Source organism: Theropithecus gelada, chromosome 9 (assembly GCF_003255815.1).
Source record: "Theropithecus gelada isolate Dixy chromosome 9, Tgel_1.0, whole genome shotgun sequence".
NCBI classification, from domain to species: domain Eukaryota; kingdom Metazoa; phylum Chordata; class Mammalia; order Primates; family Cercopithecidae; genus Theropithecus; species Theropithecus gelada.
This window is the reverse complement of record NC_037677.1, coordinates 98,593,711-98,614,375: the sequence shown is the minus strand read 5'-3', so window position 1 is coordinate 98,614,375 and position 20,665 is coordinate 98,593,711. Positions and strand designations below refer to the sequence as shown.

Below are 20,665 nucleotides of genomic sequence, written 5' to 3'. Positions count from 1 at the left end.
CTTTATTTTTATTTTTTATTTACTTATCTGTCACCTAGGCTGGAGTGCAGTGGCGTGAGCTTGGGTCACTGCAACCTCCACCTCCTGGCTTCAAGCAATTCTCCTGCCTCAGCCTCCCAAGTAGCTGGGACTACAGGCCCATGCCACCATGCCTGGCTAATTTTTGTATTTTTAGTAGAGACGGATTTTGCCCTCTTGGCCAGGCTAGTCTTGAACTCCTGGCCTCAAGTGATCCGCCCACATTGGCCTTCCAAAGTGCTGAGATTACAGGCATGGGCCACTGCACTTGGCTGTCTCCTGGTAGTAGTTTTAAAAGGTGAACTTAAGGACAGGCGCGGTGGCTCATGCCTGTAATCCCAGCACTTTGGGAGGCTGAGGCGGGCGGATCATGAGGCTGGGAGATTGAGACCATCCTGGCTAACACGGTGAAACCCCGTCTCTACTAAAAATACAAAAAAATTGGCCAAGCGTGGTGGCGGGCACCTGTAGTCCCAGCTACTTGGGAGGCTGAGGCAGGAGAATGGTGTGAACCCGGGAGGTGGAGGTCGCAGTGAGTGGAGATTGCGCCGCTGTACTCCAGCCTGGGCAACAGAGTGTGACTCTGTCTCAAAAAAAAAAAAAAAGGGTCACTGAAAATAAGGTGGTAGTGGGCTATTGACCTGCTTATTTTATGTCATTCTCCTTTCTTTAAAGTAGGGGTTCTCTTTTTCTTTTTTTTTTTGAGACGGTGTCTCAAAAAAAAAGGCATCCACCACCACGCCCGGCTAATTTTTTGTATTTTTAGGAGAGATGGGATTTCATCATGTTAACCAGGATGTTCGTGATCTCGTGACCTCGTGGTCGGCCCACCTCAGCCTCCCAAAGTGCTGGAATTACAGGCGTGAGCCTCCGCACCTGGCTGAGGTTCTGTTTTTCTTATTTTACCCATTAACCAGCAGCCTCTGACTTCCTAGAATTTGTTTGAAAATTATTGCTAGGAAATTTTGGATTTTAGCATGATAATTTTGCTTACTCTTTGGATCAATTTAAATTAAGAAATTTAGAACACATTAAAAGCTCTGTACAGAAGACTAAATGCATATGGAGGGCAAGTAGAAGCAGTCAACACAGCATGCTGTAAAAACCACTGCAGTATTACTGAAGTGATCTGAATTCTGGCTCCTGCACTTGTGTAAGTCACTTAACTTTGTGGACTCTTTTCCTAAAATGAGAGGACGGTGATAATATCTATCCTTCCTGGCTCACTGGATTGTATTTCACATATGTGAATAGGTTTGAAAACAACACTGTACCAATGCATGGGAGACGTGTTGTGATGTGACTAACTTATTCTGATGTTTATGTTCATTTCTTGCTAGAAGATAAATATTTTAGGGAAGTTCTTTGAGCTATTATTTAACTTTTGGTGCAGAGAATATATATCCATGCACAGAGTTTTCCACTCGGGAAAGAAAACACGAAGAGATACTGTTCTTCTTTTTCCCCTTCTAGCAGTTTAGAATGACCAAGAATTTTCAAAGTTAATTTTGAAAACTAAGGTTGACTATATATAGTATTCTTAATGCTTTTGGTGTTAGCTGGGAAGGCCGAATGTGCTTGTCTTCTGCTTTCAGACAGAGGACCCCAGTAAGTGCAGTCCTCGGTTTTGGGAGGAGCTCTTTCTCATGAAGGTAAGAGTTGGTGGTATCTGTGGAATTTCCTGGTAACTAAAATTGCCTTCTCATGTGTTCTAGGCACTATGCTAAAAATGCATTCTGCCCCTTATTTGTTTCCTTGGCAGGTGAATTTAGAGTACCTAGAAGGCAAGCTGGAATCTCTTGATGGTGAGGAGTTGATGAAGATCAAGGACAATATTAATTGTCTATTCCAACACTGCATCCAGGCTCTGGGAGAGGAGCATCCAATTCGAGTTGTGAATGCTTTGCAGGTACAAGGCTGGGAGACTGGGGAAGTCTTGTTTAACAGGAGAAAGGAATTGTAACACATCTGTTGGAACTGAGGAACCTAGAGTTGCTCTGAGGTATGAGGTTTTCTTTTTTATTTCTCTAAGTTACCAAATATTTATGCCATATTTGTTTAGCCATCTATTTATACAAATTGACACTTAGGAGTAATCTTATCCGTTTGTATAATTTGATCTAATGCTAAAGTAGATTGTTAGAATTCTTTTTTTTTGCCTGAGAAAGGGAAGAAATAGGAAACTGAGGCAAGAATGATTAGTCTTTATCAAAAATCAGAAGACGGCTGGGCATGGTGGCTCACGCCTATAATCCCAGCACTTTGTAGGGCTGAGATGGGTTCACCTGAGGTCAGGAGTTTGAGACCAGCCTGGCCAACATGGTGAAACCCCACCTCTACTAGAAATACAAAAATTAGCCGGGCATGGTGGCGGGTGCCTGTAATCCCAGCTATTCAGGAGGTTGAGGCAGGAGAATCACTTGAACCCAGGAGGCGGAGGTTGCAGTGAGCCGAGATTGTGCCCTGCACCCCAGCCTGGGCAACACAGCGAGACTCCATCTCAAAAAAAAAAAAAAAAAAAAGATTTTGAAAGGGTTCTGTAATTCAAAAAACATCAGGAAACTATTCTTTATGTTAAATGATGATCATAAGATTCATTCAACAACTATTTCTTGAATAATGTTATGTGCCAGGCATTGGGCTGGGTGATGGAGATATACTACAGACTTCTTGAGGGAAGAGACTTTGAGAGTTTCATTCAGTAGTTTGTTTCCAGTGAATAGAATGTTCCTTGTGCACAGAGAGCAGTGCTTAGCAAATAGTACTCTAGAAGTAGGTTCTTACTGAATGGTGACAAAGTTTCTAAAATTTAGTCTAGTAAGTTTAGTATAGCCTAGATTGAGAGTACTTGGGGCAGTGATTGACAGGTTTAGAATATGAAGAATCCATGATGGGTTAAATAAGTTTATTGGAACTTGTGAGAGATTGGGTTTAAGTTTCTAACTTATGAGTTAGATCACTTTGTGAGCCCCAGTTTGCTCATCTGTAGAATGGCAATAATAATTACCGCTTGAGTTGATGTCCCAGAAAGATGGACCATGTTTATTCTATAGCTTCGTTAACCTTTGGCACAGTAAGTTCCACATTTTAAGTTGTAGTGTAGGGGCTCAGTGAAAGTTGGAAATTGTACTTCCAGTAATTACGTAATTGCAGTGCTCATTGTGTGGGCATGAATTGTAAACGGTTTTATTTCAGTGGAAATAAGTTGACATTAAGCCACTTAGTGACCCATAAAATATTGTACATTGTTATAATAGCTAATACTTACTGAGCTCTACCAAAGTTCCAGGGACTAAGTACTTTACAGTATTATTTCACATAGCCCTCATAATGCTCCTACAAGATGGATGCTATTATTATCATTCCTACTTTATAGATGAGAAAACTGAGCCACTGGAAAGTTAACTAATGTGTGTGTCTAGGTTCTCACAGCTAGTAAGTAGTGGATGAGGATTATGAAGATTTTAAGATTTGAAGCAATTGGCTATTATATAGGGACTTAACTGTTGTAGTTATTAAAAATAATTATAAAAACTGTCAGCTAGGCGTGGTGGCTCACGCCTGTAATGCCAACACTTTGGGAGGCTGAGGAGGGTGGATCACTTAAGGTCAGGAGTTCAAGACCACCCTGGCCAACATGGTGAAACCCTGTCTCTATTTAAAAACTACAAAAATTAGCTGGGCATGGTGGTGAATATCTGTAACCCCAGCTACTAGGGAAACTGAGGCATGAGAATCACTTGAACCCAGGAGGTGGAGGTTGCAGTGAGCCAGGATCACTCGTGCCACTGCACTCCAGCCTGGGTGACAGAGTGAGACTCAGTCTCAAAAACAAAACAAAACAAAAACCTGTTAAACTGTAATATAAATGTCAAAAAATTATTATTATTATTATCTTTTTTTTTTTTGAGACGGAGTCTCACTCTGTTGCCCAGGCTGGAGTGCAGTGGCCGGATCTTGGCTCACTGCAAGCTCCGCCTCCCGGGTTTACACCATTCTCCTGCCTCAGCCTCCCGAGTAGCTGGGACCACAGGCGCCTGCCACCTCGCTTGGCTAGTTTTTTTTTTGTATCTTTTTAGTAGAGATGGGGTTTCACCATGTTAGCCAGGATGGTCTCGATCTCCTGACCTCGTGATCCTCCCGTCTCGGCCTCCCAAAGTGCTGGGATTACAGGCTTGAGCCACCACGCCCGGCCTACTATTATTATTTTTAAGACGGAGTTTCACTCTTGTTGCCCAGGCTGGAGTGCAATAGAGCGATCTTGGCTCACTGCAACATCCGTCTCCTGGGTTCAAGCAATTCTCCTGTCTCAGCCTCCCAAGTAGCTGGGATTACAGGCATGTGCCTCCGCACTTGGCTAATTTTTTATATTTTTAACAGAGACTGGGTTTCACCATGTTGGCCAGGCTGGTCTTGAACTCCTGACCTCAGGTGACCCACTTGCCTCAGCCTCCCAAAGTGTTGGGATTACAGGCGTGAGCCACTGTGTCCAGCCCCAAAATTAATTTTAAATAAAGGAAAACTCCACCAATCCCATGATCGAACTCAAGAACTATTTTTAATCTTTGAATATCACCTCCCAGTCTGCCTTATAATTTTTATTTTATTATTTATTTATTTATTTATTTTTTGAGACGGATTCTCGCTCTGCCGCCCAGGCTGGAGTGCAATGGCCGGATCTCAGCTCACTGCAAGCTCCGCCTCCCGGGTTCACGCCATTCTCCTGCCTCAGCCTCCCAAGTAGCTGGGACTACAGGCACCCGCCACCACGCCCGGCTAGTTTTTGTTTTGTATTTTTTAGTAGAGACGGGGTTTCACCGTGTTCGCCAGGATGGTCTCGATCTCCTGACCTCGTGATCCGCCCGTCTCGGCCTCCCAAAGTGCTGGGATTACAGGCTTGAGCCACCGCGCCCGGCCCCTTATAATTTTTAAAAACAAGATGACAAGAAAATAAAAAATGAGGGTGACAATAGTCTCAGTTGCTGTTCCTCTTTTATTTGCTGGATTTTGCACATGTTGAGACTCAGACTGGGCTGGGCGCAGTGGCTCACATTTCTAATTCCAGAACTTTGGGAAGCTGAGGCAGGAGGATCACTGGAGCCCAGGTGTTGGAGACCAGTCTAGGCAATGTGGTGAGACCCTGGCTCTACAAAAAATAAAAAAATTAACTGGGTGTGGTGGAGTACACCTGTCATATCAGCTGCTTGGAAGGCTGAGGTGGGAGGATCACCTGAGCCCAGGAGGTCAAGGGTATAGTGATCTGTGATTATGCCACTGCACTACAGCCTCGGTGAAGAGTGAGGCCTTGTCTCAAAAAAAAAAAAACCAAAAAAACAAAAACCCGAATCAAACAGAAAACCCCACAAAAACTCAGACCGTGTTTTGGAGCTCAGAGCTCAGAGAAATTGAATGTATTGAGTGTCAGCTGTGTAAGGATGAGGCTGCAATGTGGGTGTACAGACCCAGTGTCCTTCTAGTTTTGAGACTTCCTCTCCAGAAAGAATTCTTTGTCTCATTTCTGCAGACCCTGTGCGCACTCATTCGAGGAGTCCATCAAAAGAATAAGTCTACCTCTGGGTTTGACATTATCAACATGCTGATGGGCTTTGACAAGGCGGAGCTGTGCATGAAGGTGAGGCATAAGCTGCAGATGTGCCTATGGATGGTAGCTTCTGACAGCTGTTCATGGACATTGTCAGCAGACAAATGTACTCAAAGATTTAGACTCAGAAAGACACAGATGATTGAATTTGGCCTTGCATTTGGTTATTTGTATTTAACAGATTTGCTTTGTCTGAATAAAGGAAAATTTTCAATTCAAATTTGAATGGAGGTATTCTTTCCCTGCAGGATAAAGACTGAATAGTTTATTTTGTTACTTGTATCATCATATGATCATACATTCTTAAGAACATTTATGAATTTAAATAAAATATAACAAATTAACATATAAGGCTAACTTTAATTCTAAACTTTAAGCTTATTTAACACAATTACTTTGATTTTATCAGAATTTTTATTTCTGCTGTTTGACACTATCTTTTTAAAATAACAGCCTTAAAATTCATATAGGATACATCCACCCTTTTAGATTGTACAATCTGACCAGGCGCCATGGCTCATGCCTGTAATCCAAGTGCTTTGGGAGGCCAGGGCAGGCGGATCGCTTGAGCTTAGGAGTTTGAGAACAGTGTGGGCAACATGGCAAAACCTAGTCTTTACAAAAAATACAGAAATTAGCTGGGTATGGTGGCATGTGCCTGTAAGTCCCAGCTAGTTGGGGGAGGCTAAAGTGGTAGGATTGCTTGAACCTGGGAAGTAGAGGTTGCAGTGAGCCGAGATCATGCCACTGTACTCCAGCCTGGGCAACAGAGCAAGACCCTGTCTCAAAAAGAAGAAAATAAATAAAGTGTACAATCCAGTGGATTTTAGTATATTCACAGAATTCTACAATTATCATCACTATTAATTTCAGAACATTTTCATCACCCTAGAAAGAAAACCTGTACCCATTAGCAGTCATTTCCCAATTCTCCACTCTTCTCAACCCTTGGCAAGCATTAATCTGCTTTATGTCTCAATGGGTTTAGCTATTCTGGACACCTCATATAAATGGAATCATATCACATGTGGCCTTTTGAGTCTGGCATTTACTTCACATAATGTTTTTGTGGCTCATCCATATTAGAGGATGTATCAGTATTTCATTCCTTTTTATTGCCTAATAATATTCCTTTGGATGGAGATACTATATTTTGTCTATCCATTCCTCAGTTGATAGATATTTGGGTCCTTTCAACATTTTGGCTATTAGGAATAATGCTGCTATGAACGTTCATGTATAAGTTTCTGTATGGATGTATGCTCTTATTTATTTGTGAGATGAGGTCTTGCTGTGTTGCCCCAGCTGGTCTTGAACTCCTGGCCTCAAGTGATCCTCCTGCCTCAGCCTTCCAAAGTGCTGAAATTATAAGCATGACCCACTGCACTCAGGCCACACATATGTTTTAAATTCTCTTGGGCATATACCTAGGTGTAGAATTGCTGGGTCACATGATAACTCTATATTTGACATTTTAGGAACTACCAAACCATTGTTCCATAGTGGCTGTTCCGTTTTATAATTTCACTAGCAATGTATGAGGGTTCAAGTTTCTCCACATTATGTCAACAGTTGTTTTTGTCTGTCTTTACTTTTTTTTGGAGAAATGTCTTTCATATCCTTTGCCCATTTCTAGATTGGGGTATCTTTTATTGTTGAGTTATAAGAGTTCTTTACGTATTCTGAATATGTCCCTTATCAGATATATGATTTGCAGTGTTGGACACTATATATATATATATATTTTTTGAGACGGAGTCTTGCTCGTCGCCCATGGTGGAGTGCAGTGGCGCAATCTCGGGTCACTGCAAGCTCTGCCTCCTGGGTTCACGTCATTCTCCTACCTCAGCCTCCCGAGTAGCTGGGACTACAGGCGCCCGCCACCACGCCTGGCTAATTTTTTTGTATTTTTGGTACAGATGGGGTTTCACCATTTTAGCCAGCATGGTCTCGATTTCCTGACCTCGTGATCCACCTGCCTTGGCCTCCCGAAGTGCTGGGATTACAGGCGTGAGCCACCGCGCCCAGCCTGGACACTATATTGTATAAATGTTGTTTGAACTTTGAAGAACAGTCTTCTATCACTCATTAAATTTAAAATAAATCTGTATACCAGCGAATCCTTACAATGATTAGGTTACAAAAAAAGTTATTAATATATAATTATGAATATACAAAGCTTTAATACTTAGAGGTATTTTTAAATTCTGGCCTTTTGCAGTTCATATATATGTCGTGGTAAAATCCCAGATAGCTCCTCATTCTCATAGTTGTAACTACTGCTTATATGTTGGTGGCTGCTAAGTCTCTGTCTTTAGCCTTAACTTCTTTTCATGATCTCGGAGTTGTATACTCTGCAGGTACTTGCTGAATGTACTCACTGACACATCCCATAAGTACTTCTTTTTTTTTTTTTTTTTTTTTTGAGACGGAGTCTCGCGCTGTGTCACCCAGGCTGGAGTGCAGTGGCGCGGTCTCGGCTCACTGCAAGCTCCGCCTCCCAGGTTCAGGCCATTCTCCTGCCTCAGCCTCCGAGTAGCTGGGACTACAGGCGCCCGCCACCACGCCCGGCTAGTTTTTTGTTTTTTTAGTAGAGACGGGGTTTCACCATGTTAGCCAGGATGGTCTCGATCTCCTGACCTCGTGATCCGCCCGCCTCGGCCTCCCAAAGTGCTGGGATTACAGGCTTGAGCCACCGCGCCCGGCCCCATAAGTACTTCTTGCTTGATATATCTAGAATGGAGCTCACTGTTTCTCCTGCATCTCTTCTTCCTCATTCATTCCCTTTCAGAATGGGGGCAGCCGTCTTCACAGGCCCCAAGCTGAACTTGGTGATCATCTGGAGATAAAAGATGAGAAGTCCCCTCATCTTTTATTTCCAGACGATCACCAAGTTCAGCTAATTTTACCTCAGTTCATATTCCTCATACTTGTCTTCTTCTGTTCCCACCATCTCTGTTACTCTTTCTCTCACCAGAACTATTACAGTGATGTCTTCATTCTTTTTTGTTTTTTTGAGACGGAGTCTCACTCTGTCACCTAGGCTGGAGTCCAGTGGTGCAATCCCGACTCACTGCAACCTCTCTGTCCCGGGTTCAAGTGATTCTCTTGCTTCAGCCACCTCAGTAGCTGGGATTACAGGCATCACCACCACACCCAGCTAATTTTTGTATTTGTAGTAGAGACAGGGTTTCACCGTGTTGGCCAGGCTGGTCTCGAACTCCTGACCTCAGGTGATCTGCCCACCTTGGCCTCCCAAAGTGCTGGGATTACAGGCGTGAGCCACTGTGCCCGGCCCATTCATTCTTTTGACAAATATTTGTTGGGCCCCTATATGCCAGGTACTGTGGTAGGCACTGAGGATACAAGAGGCAAATAAGACTTGGAAACTGTCTCAGGAGATTGATAATTAGTCCTTATTAGTCTCTATCCTTTCAAGCTTACCATCTTTAAATCCATCATCCACACTGACACCACAACTGTGTGGTATTAGTGTGTATATCTTACACTCATCTTTCCTGCTTAAAATCCTTCCTTAGTCTGCTGTCACTAACAGGATGAAGACCAAACTCCCTAGTTAGACTTATAAAACTTTCATAATCTGCACCATATTTACTTCTCCAGTCTTTTTTTTTTTTTTTTTTTTTTTGAGACGGAGTCTCACTCTGTCGCTCAGGCTGGACTGCAGTGGTGCGATCTCCGCTCACTGCAAGCTCCGCCACTTCTCGGGTTCATGCCATTCTCCTGCCTCAGCCACAGGCGCCTGCCACCACGCCTGGCTAATTTTTTTTTGTATTTTTGGTAGAGACAGGGTTTCACTGACTAGTCTTTTATCTCACCACTGTGCGTCATTCTTTATACTCCCTTAAAACCAAACTACTTTTATTCCAGCCCCACACCAGGGCCATTTCTTTCCTTATGTGTCTTTGATGATGCTAATACCTGTCTGGAATTCCTTTCCTCCCCAATTCCTATTGAATTTTCAAAATATAACTCACTCCCAAGGGGTCCTGGAATAGGTGACTTTAGAGCAAATTCCATTCCTCTATGTATATTTCGGTCATAGTAACCACTGAATTGAAACTGTTGGCTTGTTTTTCTCTCTCATTAGACTAAAAGCACCTTGGGAGCAAGGGTCATGGTCTTAGTATTTTCCTGTATTCTTTTAAAGCACAATATTCAGCACAGAGTAGATGCTCACATATTTATTGAATTGAACTGAAGCAGCTTACCTTGGCCTTCCAGCACGCTTAAATCCTTATTCTCCATCCATTCTCCTCCCTCGTTTAATGTAGAATATTTCTTTTCATCTTCCCTTTATCGTAGTATATAAGGGTTTCATCTTTTGATTAGTTTGAGTCTGTCAGCTGGCTTTTAGTGCAAGTGATAAATTCCAGTTGCATTGCCAAGTGGAGACCACGATGGACACAAGTTAGCTTTGTTGGATAGTGTATATGGCTAGTGATAGCCTGTAATGATACTGTTTCTTTTTCATTTATTCAGTGTGCCTGAATCAAATGTTATGCTTTCTTTACCAAATAATGAAACTTGCCAGGCATGGTGGTTCACACCTGCAATGCCAACCGTTTGGGAGGCCGAGGCAGGAGGATCACTTAAGCCCAGGAGTTTGAGACCACCCTGGGCAACATGGTGAGACCTTGTCTCTATAAAGAAAAAGAAAAAAAAAATACCCGGGTGTGGTGGCGCACATCTGTGGTCCTAGCTATTTGGGTGGCTGAGGTGGGAGGATGACTTGATTCCAGGAGTTTGAGGTTGCAGTGTGCTATGAACATGCCTTGCCTCCAGCCTGGCTCACAGAGTGAAACTCTGTCTCAAAAAAAAAAAAAAAAAAAAAAAAAAAGAGAAACATATACAGTTATTTAACCATTAGGTTTCCCTTTTTTTATTTGCTTCATTGTAATCTAAAGGTTTATATGGGGATGACAGACTGCAAACATTCATTCATTTAGTAGAACAGTGACTTCTTTACTGTCTTGTGCAATTGTTATAAAGCATTTTTCTCACTAAAGCTAGATTTTGAAGTGTTCCTGTTTTTCTTTCTTAGCAACCCCAGCCTGAGAAAAAGTTCTCCTTTTCTTTATCTAATCTTGTAAGGCCTAGGCCTAAGGAAATGATATGTTTGCTTCATTGTGTGTTATTCACATTACTCCTGTATAACATAATCCGGAGTTAGACAAAGGTGTGGTGTTATCTGGTATAGTTTAATACTTATCAGTTCTCTTTTTCAGAACTTGATGGAGAGTTTGGATTCATTGCTTTGTGCAGAAGGTTCTGAAAGTCTGAAGAGTTTATGTCTGAAACTTCTCCTTTGCTTAGTGACCGTAAGTGACCTATGTTTGTCAAGGGTATTAATTGACAGGAGGGGCAATCCTGTTTGAATACTCGAGCCCACAGATAGAAGGAAAAAGAGAAAAAATATTCTCAACGGGGGTATTACATCACTCCCTTGTGTCTGGATGTATAGGAAGTTAGCTACATGGTCTTTTGCTTCCTCTTTGGAGCAACTACTGGTATTTTTAGCCTGCAGCCTATGTGATATTTTACTTTAGAAGTTTCATTTCAGGAGAGCTACTGTCTTCTGGATTGTCAGACTTGTCCTCATCAGGTCTTATTTGGAAATAGTTCTTGTGATTCTGAGCCTTTTTTTTTTTTTTTGAGACAGAGTCTTGCTCTGTCGCCTAGGCTGGAGTGCAATGGCATGATCTCGGCTCACTGCAACCTCTGCCTCCTGGGTTCAAGCAGTTCTGCCTCAGCCTCCCAAGTAGCTGGAATTATAGGCATGTGCCACCAAGTCCAACCAAATTTGTTTTTTTTCTGTATTTTTAGTAGAGATGGGGTTTCGCCATGTTGGCCAGCCTGATCTCGAACTCCTGACCTTAGGTGATCCACCTGCCTTGGCCTCCCAAAGTGCTGGGAGTATAGCTGTGAGCCACTGTGCCCGGCCGATTCTGAGTATTTTTACTTGTTTTGGCTTTTATTTATTTATTTTTTGAGGCAGAGTCTTGCTCTGTTGCCCAGGCCAGAGAGTGCAATGGCGTGATCTCGGCTCACTGCAATCTCTATCTCCTGGGTTTGAGCAATTCTCCTGCCTCAGCCTCCCAAGAAGCTGGGATTACAGGCAGGTACAACCATGCCTGGCTAATTTTTGTATTTTTAGTAGAGATGGGGTTTCACCATGTTGGCCAGGCTGGTCTTGAACTCCTGACCTTGTGATCCACCCACTTCAGCCTCCCTAATTGCTGGGATTACAAGTGTGAGCCACTGCACTCGGGTAGCTTTGATTTTATAACTCTAGGCTGCCTGTACTTTCTAGTGGAAGGAGGGTGGGGTGTTGATTATTTACTTTAGGAGGGTCCCTTTCCCTGCCACCTCTTGAAGACTTCTGCATTCATAAACCTCTTCCTGTGCACTTGAGGAATGAAACCCAAGAAACTGTTAAGCAAATACATATGTGAGGATATGAGAGAAACAATGAGGAGTTCAAAGACTTAGGAAATTTTAACTTGCTGATTTCCTACCCTTGTGTTTGTCTATTCAGGCTTTCATGACTTAAGGGACACTTGTGAAAGGTCTGCTAAGTTATCTAGTAGAAATATTTTAATATTTCTGTTTCTCTTAGATGCTAGGGGAGGAGATTACATGAGATATCAGAATACCTCAGTACAGACTTTAAAAGGCCTTTTATTACATTCAGGTGACGGATAACATCAGCCAGAACACTATTCTCGAGTATGTAATGATCAACAGCATATTTGAAGCAATTTTACAGGTAGGTCAGTTCCCTTGTTACCTCCTCTCTTTGGGGTAAACCACCTCTTCAGGTTTTCTCTGTGTTCCCAGGAACCAGGAGTTAGCAGTCTCATGCATTTTTGGTTCTTGTTACAGATACTTTCCCATCCCCCAAGCCGTAGGGAGCATGGGTATGATGCTGTCGTCCTCTTGGCTTTGCTGGTGAACTATAGAAAATATGAGGTAACTGGATGCCTTAGTGGATAGCCATTATCTTCCTATAATCCTCTTTAATGTGGCCCCTCCTTAAGGACTTTGTTTAATAGAGAAGACATGTTCTTGATAAATGGTATATTGATTAATTTTGATAATCCAGATTCTAAAAATCCTATATTAAATGCATAGAGCAGAGGATCTAGTTTTTCAAAGGAATCCTGTGATGCAACTTCTAAGTAAGTGAGTAAATACTCCCTGATGTAGTGATTCCCATACCCAGCTTATTAGAATCACCTAAGAACTTTTTTTTTGAGACGGAGTTTCGCTCTTGTTGCCCAGGCTAGAGTGCAATGGCATGATCTTGGCTCACCACAACCTCCGCCTCTCGGGTTCAAGCAATTCTCCTGCCTCAGTCTCCTAAGTAGTTGGGATTACAGGCATGTGGCACCACGCCTGGCCAATTTTGTATTTTTAGGAGAGATGGGGTTTCTCCATGTTGGTCAGCTGGTCTCAAACTGCCACATCTCAAAGATGTGGGAAGTAGTGTTAGGGAGATGGTGTAGATTAGGCGTATGCTAAGTGATCTGCCCATCTCGGCCTCCCAAAGTGCTGGGATTACAGGTGTGAGCCACTGCGCCTGGCCTAGAACTTTTTAAAAAGAAAATATTGTGGCCGGATGCAGTGGTTCACGCCTGTAATCCCAGCACTTTGGGAGGCCGAAGCAGGTGGATCACGAGGTCAGGAGATCGAGACCATCCTGGCTAACATGGTGAAACCCCGTCTCTACTAAAAATACAGAAAAATTAGCTAGGCGTGGTTGTGGGCGCCTGTAGTCCCAGCTACTTGGGAGGTTGAGGCAGGAGAATGGCATGAACCTGGGAGATGGAGCTTGTAGTGAGCCCAGATCGCACCACTGCACTCCAGCCTAGGTGACAGAGTGAGATGTTGTCTCGAAAAAAAAAAAAGGAAAAAAAAAAAGAAAAAATTTCTGGATCTTATTCTGGACACAGTAAATCAGTCTTTTGGGGGTGGTGGGAACAGGAACCTGGGAATTTTTTTTTTTTTTTTTAAGTTCCCCTGTTGAGTATGATGATTAGCCCAGGATTGAGAACCACTGACCTAGTGCATCTGTTTAGAAAGATTTAATTTTTGTATACTCATGTGTCTTTTAACAAGGATACATTCTGAGAAATGTGCCATTAGGCAGTTTTGTTGTCATGCGAATATGAGAGAGCATCTTTATACAAATTTAGATGGTATTGCCTATTACATACCTATGCCACATGGTATAGCCTATTTCTCCTAGGCTACAAACCTGGATAGCATATGACTATACATATGACAGTACTGAATACTGTAGGCAATTATAACACAATAGTAATTATTTATGTATTTAAGCATATCTAGGCTGGGCATGGTGATTCACACCTATAATCCTAGTGCTTTGGGAGGCTGAGATGGGAGGATCGCTTGAGGCCAGGAATTTGAGACCAGTCTTACTCAAATAGTAAGACACTGTTTCTACAAAAAAGAATTTGTTTAAATTAGCTGGTTGTGGTGGTATGGGTCTGTAGTCTCAGCTACTTGAGATGCTGAAGCAGGAGAATTGCTTGAGTCCAGGAGTTTGAGGCTACAGTGAGCCACGATTACACCACTGCACTCCAGTCTGGGTAACAGAGTGAGACCCTGTCTTTAAAAAACAAAAAAAATTTAAGGCTGGGGACGGTGGCTCATGCCTGTAATCCCAGCACTTTGGGAGGCTAAGGCTGGTGGATTGCTTGAGCCCAGGAGTTCGAGACTGGCCTGGCCAACATGGCAAAACCCCGTCTATATTTTTAAAAATGCAAAAATTAGCCAGGCATGGTGGCACATACCTGAAGTCTCAGCTACTCAGGAGGCTGAGGTGGGAGGGTGGCTTGAGCCAGGGAGGTGGATGTTACAGTGAGCTGAGGTCGCGCCCCTGCACTCCAGCCTGGGTGACAAAGCCAGATCCTGTCTCAAAAATACGCACACACACACAAAACCTAAACCTAGAAAAGGTATGGTATAAAAGATATAAAATAGTTGTTGTTGATCTTCATGAAGCATGAAAGAAACTGTAAATCATACACCTGAATAGGGCACTTACTACGAATGGAGCTTGCAGGACTGGAAATTGCTCTGGATGAGTCAGTGAGTGAGTGGTGAGTGAATGTGAAGGCCTAGGACATTACTGTAGACTACTATAGGCTTTTTTTTTTTTTTTTTTTTGAGACAGACTCTTGGTCTGTTGCCTAGGCTGTAGTGCAGTGGCGTGATCTCAGCTCACTGCAGTGTCCGCATCCCAGGTTCAAGTGATTGTCCTGCCTCAGCCTCCTAAGTAGCTGGGATTACAGGCACCTGCCACAATGCTGGGCTAATTTTTGTATTTTTAGTAGAGACAGGGTTTTACCGTGTTGGCCACGCTGGTCTTGAACTGACCTCAAGAGATCCACCCCCCTGGCCTCCCAAAATGCTAGGATTACAGGTGTGAGCTACTGTGCCTGGCCAACTATTGACTTTATAAACATTGTACACTTTGGCTACGTTAAATTTATTAAATTTTTTCTTTCTTCCATAATAAATTAACTTACTGTAACTGTTTTACTTTATAAACTTTAAAAATTTTTTAAAGCTTTTTAACTCTCTTGTAATAACAGTTAGCTTAAAACAGAAACACATTGTACTATATTTTGTCATGTTTGAGATGACATGTTTGACATATTTGAGACCAGGCTGGTCTCAAACTCCTGACCTCACAGGGTCCAGATGATCAATATCTTTCACCTCCACATTTGGAAGGTCTTTAGGGAAATAACACACATGAAGCTGTTATCTCCTATGATAATAATGCCTTCCTCTGGAATACCTGCTCAAGGACCCACCTTCAGCTGTTTTACAGTTAACTTTTTTTTAAAAATAAGTAGAAGGAGTACACTAGAAAATAACAATAAAAAGTATAGTGTAGGCTGGGCATGGTGGCTTATGCCTGTAATCCCAGCACTTGGGGAGGCTGAGGCGGGTGGATCACATGAGGTCAGGAGTTTGAGAAACCCGATCTCTACTAAAAATACAAAAATTAGCTGGGCATGGTGATGTGCATCTGTAATCCCAGCTACTTGGGAGGCTGATGCACGAGAGTCACTTGAACCCAGGAGGTGGAGGTTGCAGTGAGCTGAGGTCGCACCACTGCACTCCAGCCTGGGTGAAAGAGCAAAACTCCATTTCAAAAGAAAAAAAAGTATAGTATAGTAAACACATAAACCAGTAACATAGTCGATCATTGTCATTATCAAGTAGTAGGTACTATGCATGATTGTATGTGCGTGTGCCACCATGCCCAGCTAACTTTTTGTATTTTTGATAGAAATGGAGTTCACCATATTGCCTAGGCTGGTCTCGAACCCCTGCCCTCAAGTGATCTGCCCACTTCAGCCTCCCAAAGGGCTGGGATTACAGGCGTGAGCCACCGTGCCTGGCTGATAACTGTATGTGCTATACTTTTATATGACTGGCAGCACAGTAGGTTTCTTTACACCGTTATCACCACAAATACATGAGTAATGAATGCGTTGCACTATGTGATAATGGCTAAAAATGTCACTAGGTTATAGGGATTTTTCAGTTCCATTATAGTCTCATGGGACCACCATAGTATATGCAGTCCATTATGGATCAAAATGTCCTTATGCGGCACATGACTGTATATCACATCTCCTTATGCAGTCTGCTTATGTAAGTATCACTGTTGGCATAGAAACTCCTTCTGATTTTAATGAAAAATTGAAGACAATGCCTTATTCATAGGAGTTCTGGAGTTCTTTTGGCCCCTGAATTAATCAGGGTGCAGATTTATAGGTTTTTGAGAGAAGAGCAGAACCCAGAGATTTATACTTGGGTTGGCACATATACTTGATTCCCTTCAAAAGGCAGAATACACAGAAAAGGAAGGGGACCACTCAAGGAAGACTGAGGGCTTCATTGGGCTTCATTGGGCTTCATTGGAGATTGCTTTTGAGGAGTAGGAAGCATTTGGCACCGAGTCCTGGGCACTAGGAGTACTTTACTGAACCCAAAAGTCAGGAGCTGCACTGAGGCAACCTGACTTTCTTCACTTAATAAATAGCGGTACTGTGAGAACTGGGCCAGCTGGAGAGAGAATTTTCTTTTTTGAGCTTCTGGATCTTCACCTAGTGATTTTTGATATGATTCCTAGTTAGGCTTTATTTGGCCAGGTTGAAAGTGATGGGTAACAAAATCTGGAGCTTATTCTTATAAGAAGAGATATGGAAGAAGGGGAGGCTTTGAGAAAGGAATACTTAAAGAGGGACTAGAATATGCAGAGCAATGTTAATGTGTTATAAATTCCAGTTTCTGATTGCTTTCATTGTCTTGGAGGAACTGATGAATGGTAGGTAGAGCTCCTAATAAATATGAAATTTATTCCCAACACCCGTTTTACTGATGATCTGGAGGGGCTGGCATGGTAGCCATTTTGATCTCTGTCATGTGTAATAGCCTCTGGGGCCTTATTACAACAGCAAGAAAAATAGCTATGGAAAAATGCTGAGGATAGTTAAAGAGAGGTGAGGGTTATATGTGATGGGAACACACTATCATCAGTAATGAATATTTTCAGACCATTCTGCTGGATGCAGGCCACTCTGAGGCAATGGCTTGGCTTCGCTGATTGTGATCTGAATCCTGGCTCAACTCAGTAGGGCTCTCTGAAATGTCAGCCTGAACTATTGGACATGGCCAAGGAACTGGAGAGAATCTTATTTCTGGAATGAAGTATGCATCTCTAGTCTTTCAGAAGCCCCCAGAAGAATTAATATAGCGGGCAAGGGCGAGCTGGTGGGCCTAATTTATCTGGGCTTTGCAGCTTTTGATATAAATCATTCACCAGAAACCATTAAGGAAGCCTGATGATCATGGAGTAGGAAGGTTTTTGACAGGAACATGAAGAATTCCAGATAAACATAGCAAAACAGAAGCTGATGAAATTCTGTGCAAACTAGCATGAGAGAGTGTGCTGGGGAGAATAGCATTCTAGCCACCAGCACAATCAATCTCATGACCAATGGGGTACGTTGTAACCTTTCCGGAAAGGTGCCAAGGCACAGCGAGGCTGGGTACCCAACTAAGCACAGAAAAAGTGAAGAAGTTGTTGGACTTAAGGAATAAAAGTGATGGAAAAGATACCATGTAGTAAATGTGTAGTTCTTCCTCACTTCAAGTAATGTGTTCCACTTTAATAATTTCATCTAAAAAGACAAAAGAGCCCCCAAAAAAGGTCTAGGGAAGAGCAATGGAAAACGGTAAGTGTACCTGCAGTCAAATAAAGGCAGGACCCTATTAGAGTGATACTGTGAAGACTCACAGAGTTTGTAATTCTGTCTTATAGAAGAAAAGTAGATTTCCTCCAGTTTTAAAAAGTGATCAGTACAACAGGGGTATAGTGTAAATAATAGGCCTCTGGTAAAATAGAAATTTTCACAACATTAAGATCCTAGCTTTCTAGGCTGGCCAAGTCTCCTGAGATGAAGTGACTCAGATCCCAACTGTTTCCTCGAGCATGACATTTCTCAGAAATTACCATATTGTTTATTATGTCTAATTGCAAGTTGTTCCTTTTCTTCCCACACTGCCCTTTTTCTTAAAGAGCTTTCCTTTGAATGTGATAATAATGTAAAAGAAGAAAAAATACAGCTACCTGTACCAAATATTAAGCCTATAGCGTGTACCAGCTATTGTGCTAAGGATTTGATGTGTCTTACTTCATTTAAGCCTTATAGCAACCCCAGGAGAAGAAAATACAGATTGCCATCTCTAATCTGAAAATCTGAAATTCAAAATGCCCCAAATCTGAAACTTTTTGAATACCAACATGACACTCAAAGGAAATGCTCATTGGAGCATTTCAGATTTTTGGATTAGGGATGCTTAACAGGTAAGTATAATGCACATATTCCAACATGTTAAAAAAATCCAAAATCATAAGTGCTTCTATCCCAAATGTTTGTTTGATTGATTGATCAAGACAGGGTCTCACTCTGTCACCCAGGCTGGAGTGCAAGGACGTGATCACAGCTCACTGCAGCCTTGACCTCCTGGACTCAAGTGATTCTCACACTTCATCCTTCCGAGTAGCTGGGACTACAGGCATGTGCCACTATGCCCGGCTAACTTTTTGTTTTGTTTTGTTTTTTTTTGAGACGGAGTCTCGCTCTGTGGCCCAGGCTGGAGTGCAGTGGCCGGATCTCAGCTCACTGCAAGCTCCGCCTCCCGGGTTCACGCCATTCTCCCGCCTCAGCCTCCCGAGTAGCTGGGACTACAGGTGCCCGCCACCTCGCCCGGCTAGTTTTTTGTATTTTTTTTTTTAGTAGAGACGGGGTTTCACCGTGTTAGCCAGGATGGTCTCGATCTCCTGACCTCGTGATCCGCCCGTCTCGGCCTCCCAAAGTGCTGGGATTACAGGCTTGAGCCACCGCGCCCGGCCATGCCCGGCTAACTTTTTAAATTTTTTGTAGAGATAGGGTTTTGCCATGTTGCCCAAGCTGGTCTTGAACTCCTGGCCTCAAGTGATCCTCCCACCATGGCCTCCCAAAGTGTTAGGATTACAGGCATGAGCCACCGTGTCCAGCCCTAAAGCATTTTAGATGAGATACTCAACCTGTATCCTCATTTTACAGATGAGGAAATAGAAACTTAGCTTTATGTGCCTAATTTGCCACAATTAATAAGCAGAAGAACTAGAATGCAAATGTTTGCTTGGAAATCAGATGACCCCGATTAAAACCTAAAACAGGCTGGGTGCAGTGGCTCACGCCTGTAATCCCAGCACTTTGGGAGGCCGAGGCAGGTGGGTCACCTGAGGTCAGGAGTTTGAGACCAGCCGGACCAACATGGAGAAACCCTATCTCTACTAAAAATACAAACTTAGCCGGGTGTGGTGGCATGTGCCTGTAGTCCCAGCTACTTGGGAGGCTAAGGCAGGAGAATCGCTTGAACCTGGGAGGCGGAGGTTGTGATGAGCCAAGATCGTGCGATTGCATTCCAGCCTGGGCAACAAAAGTGAAACTCCGTCTCAAAACAAAAACAAAAAAACAAAAAACTAAAACCTAAAACAGTCTTCTTTTGGGAAGATGAGTGATGAGAACTTTCAAAAATTATGCCAAGAAATAGTGGTCTGCTCTTTTTAGTATTACTGTCATCATGGCAGCATATCTAAGTCAGCCACTTTTGCTTGATTTTCTTTTCTGAGGACCCACTTGCATGGGAGCTTCCCTGAGGTCTGTAGAATCAGCAGAATTTGACTGTTGGTTGTAGGAAGAAGTGTTGAGAGCCTTCCTTCTGTCAGATCAAGTAACAAATGGAGTGGGTTTTACACCTTAAGTTGTGTTGCAGTAAACCTTATAAACATTTGGGCTGTTAAGAAAGCAAAGCTGTCTCTTTCTCTGTTCCCAGTTGACATGCGAAAGATGCCCTCAGAAGCTCAGTTGAATAGGTCTGTGTGGGGAATGAGCCTTTCAGTTGAGTTTTCAAGTTTCTCAGTAATGAGTTTTTTTGGTAGCTGTAGAAACTGCCAGTCTGAGAACTATTGTTCCTTGCTTCTCCTGGATTAGAATTGGTGCCTGATCTATATGAAATCTTTCCTCATGTCCTATATGTGTAAGGAAAGGTCATTGGTTCTCATCCCCTTTGTGGGAGATGATCCAATTGCTTTATGAGTTTAAATATATGACCATTTTCTTATGCTGCCCAACTGAGATTGGGTCTGGAAAAACCTGAGAACTCTTCCAGTGCTCTAAGTGATGGGACAATCATTAAATCCCAGTGTCCTGACCAGATTGTTGTTTGGGTATTTACATCGTTTTTTTCAGTTCTCCCTGCAGTGTTATTTGGGTATCAGATCTCCATAAACGGCCTCTCTGGCTGTTAAGCAGCTGCCACCTTCCACCCCAAGGTGGCTTTGTTTTACGGGTGGGTGAATCAGTCCTTGCATATAGTTTGTGAAATGGTTAGGAAGCCTTTGGGATGAAAATATAAGTTAACAAC

At 42.7% G+C, this 20,665-nt stretch overlaps 1 protein-coding gene across 1 annotated transcript in view; it reads left to right on the top strand.

Annotated features, from left to right (window-relative positions):
• The window catches only part of ARMH3 (armadillo-like helical domain containing 3), a 226,895-nt gene that overhangs the window by 26,802 nt on the left and 179,428 nt on the right, over window positions 1-20,665 (top strand). Inside the window, exons 3-8 of the mRNA XM_025397660.1 lie at window positions 1,614-1,670; window positions 1,781-1,927; window positions 5,543-5,650; window positions 10,870-10,962; window positions 12,336-12,410; window positions 12,527-12,613. Of these exons, the coding sequence (XP_025253445.1) occupies window positions 1,614-1,670; window positions 1,781-1,927; window positions 5,543-5,650; window positions 10,870-10,962; window positions 12,336-12,410; window positions 12,527-12,613 (567 nt within the window). The remainder of the gene's footprint in view (window positions 1-1,613; window positions 1,671-1,780; window positions 1,928-5,542; window positions 5,651-10,869; window positions 10,963-12,335; window positions 12,411-12,526; window positions 12,614-20,665) is intronic.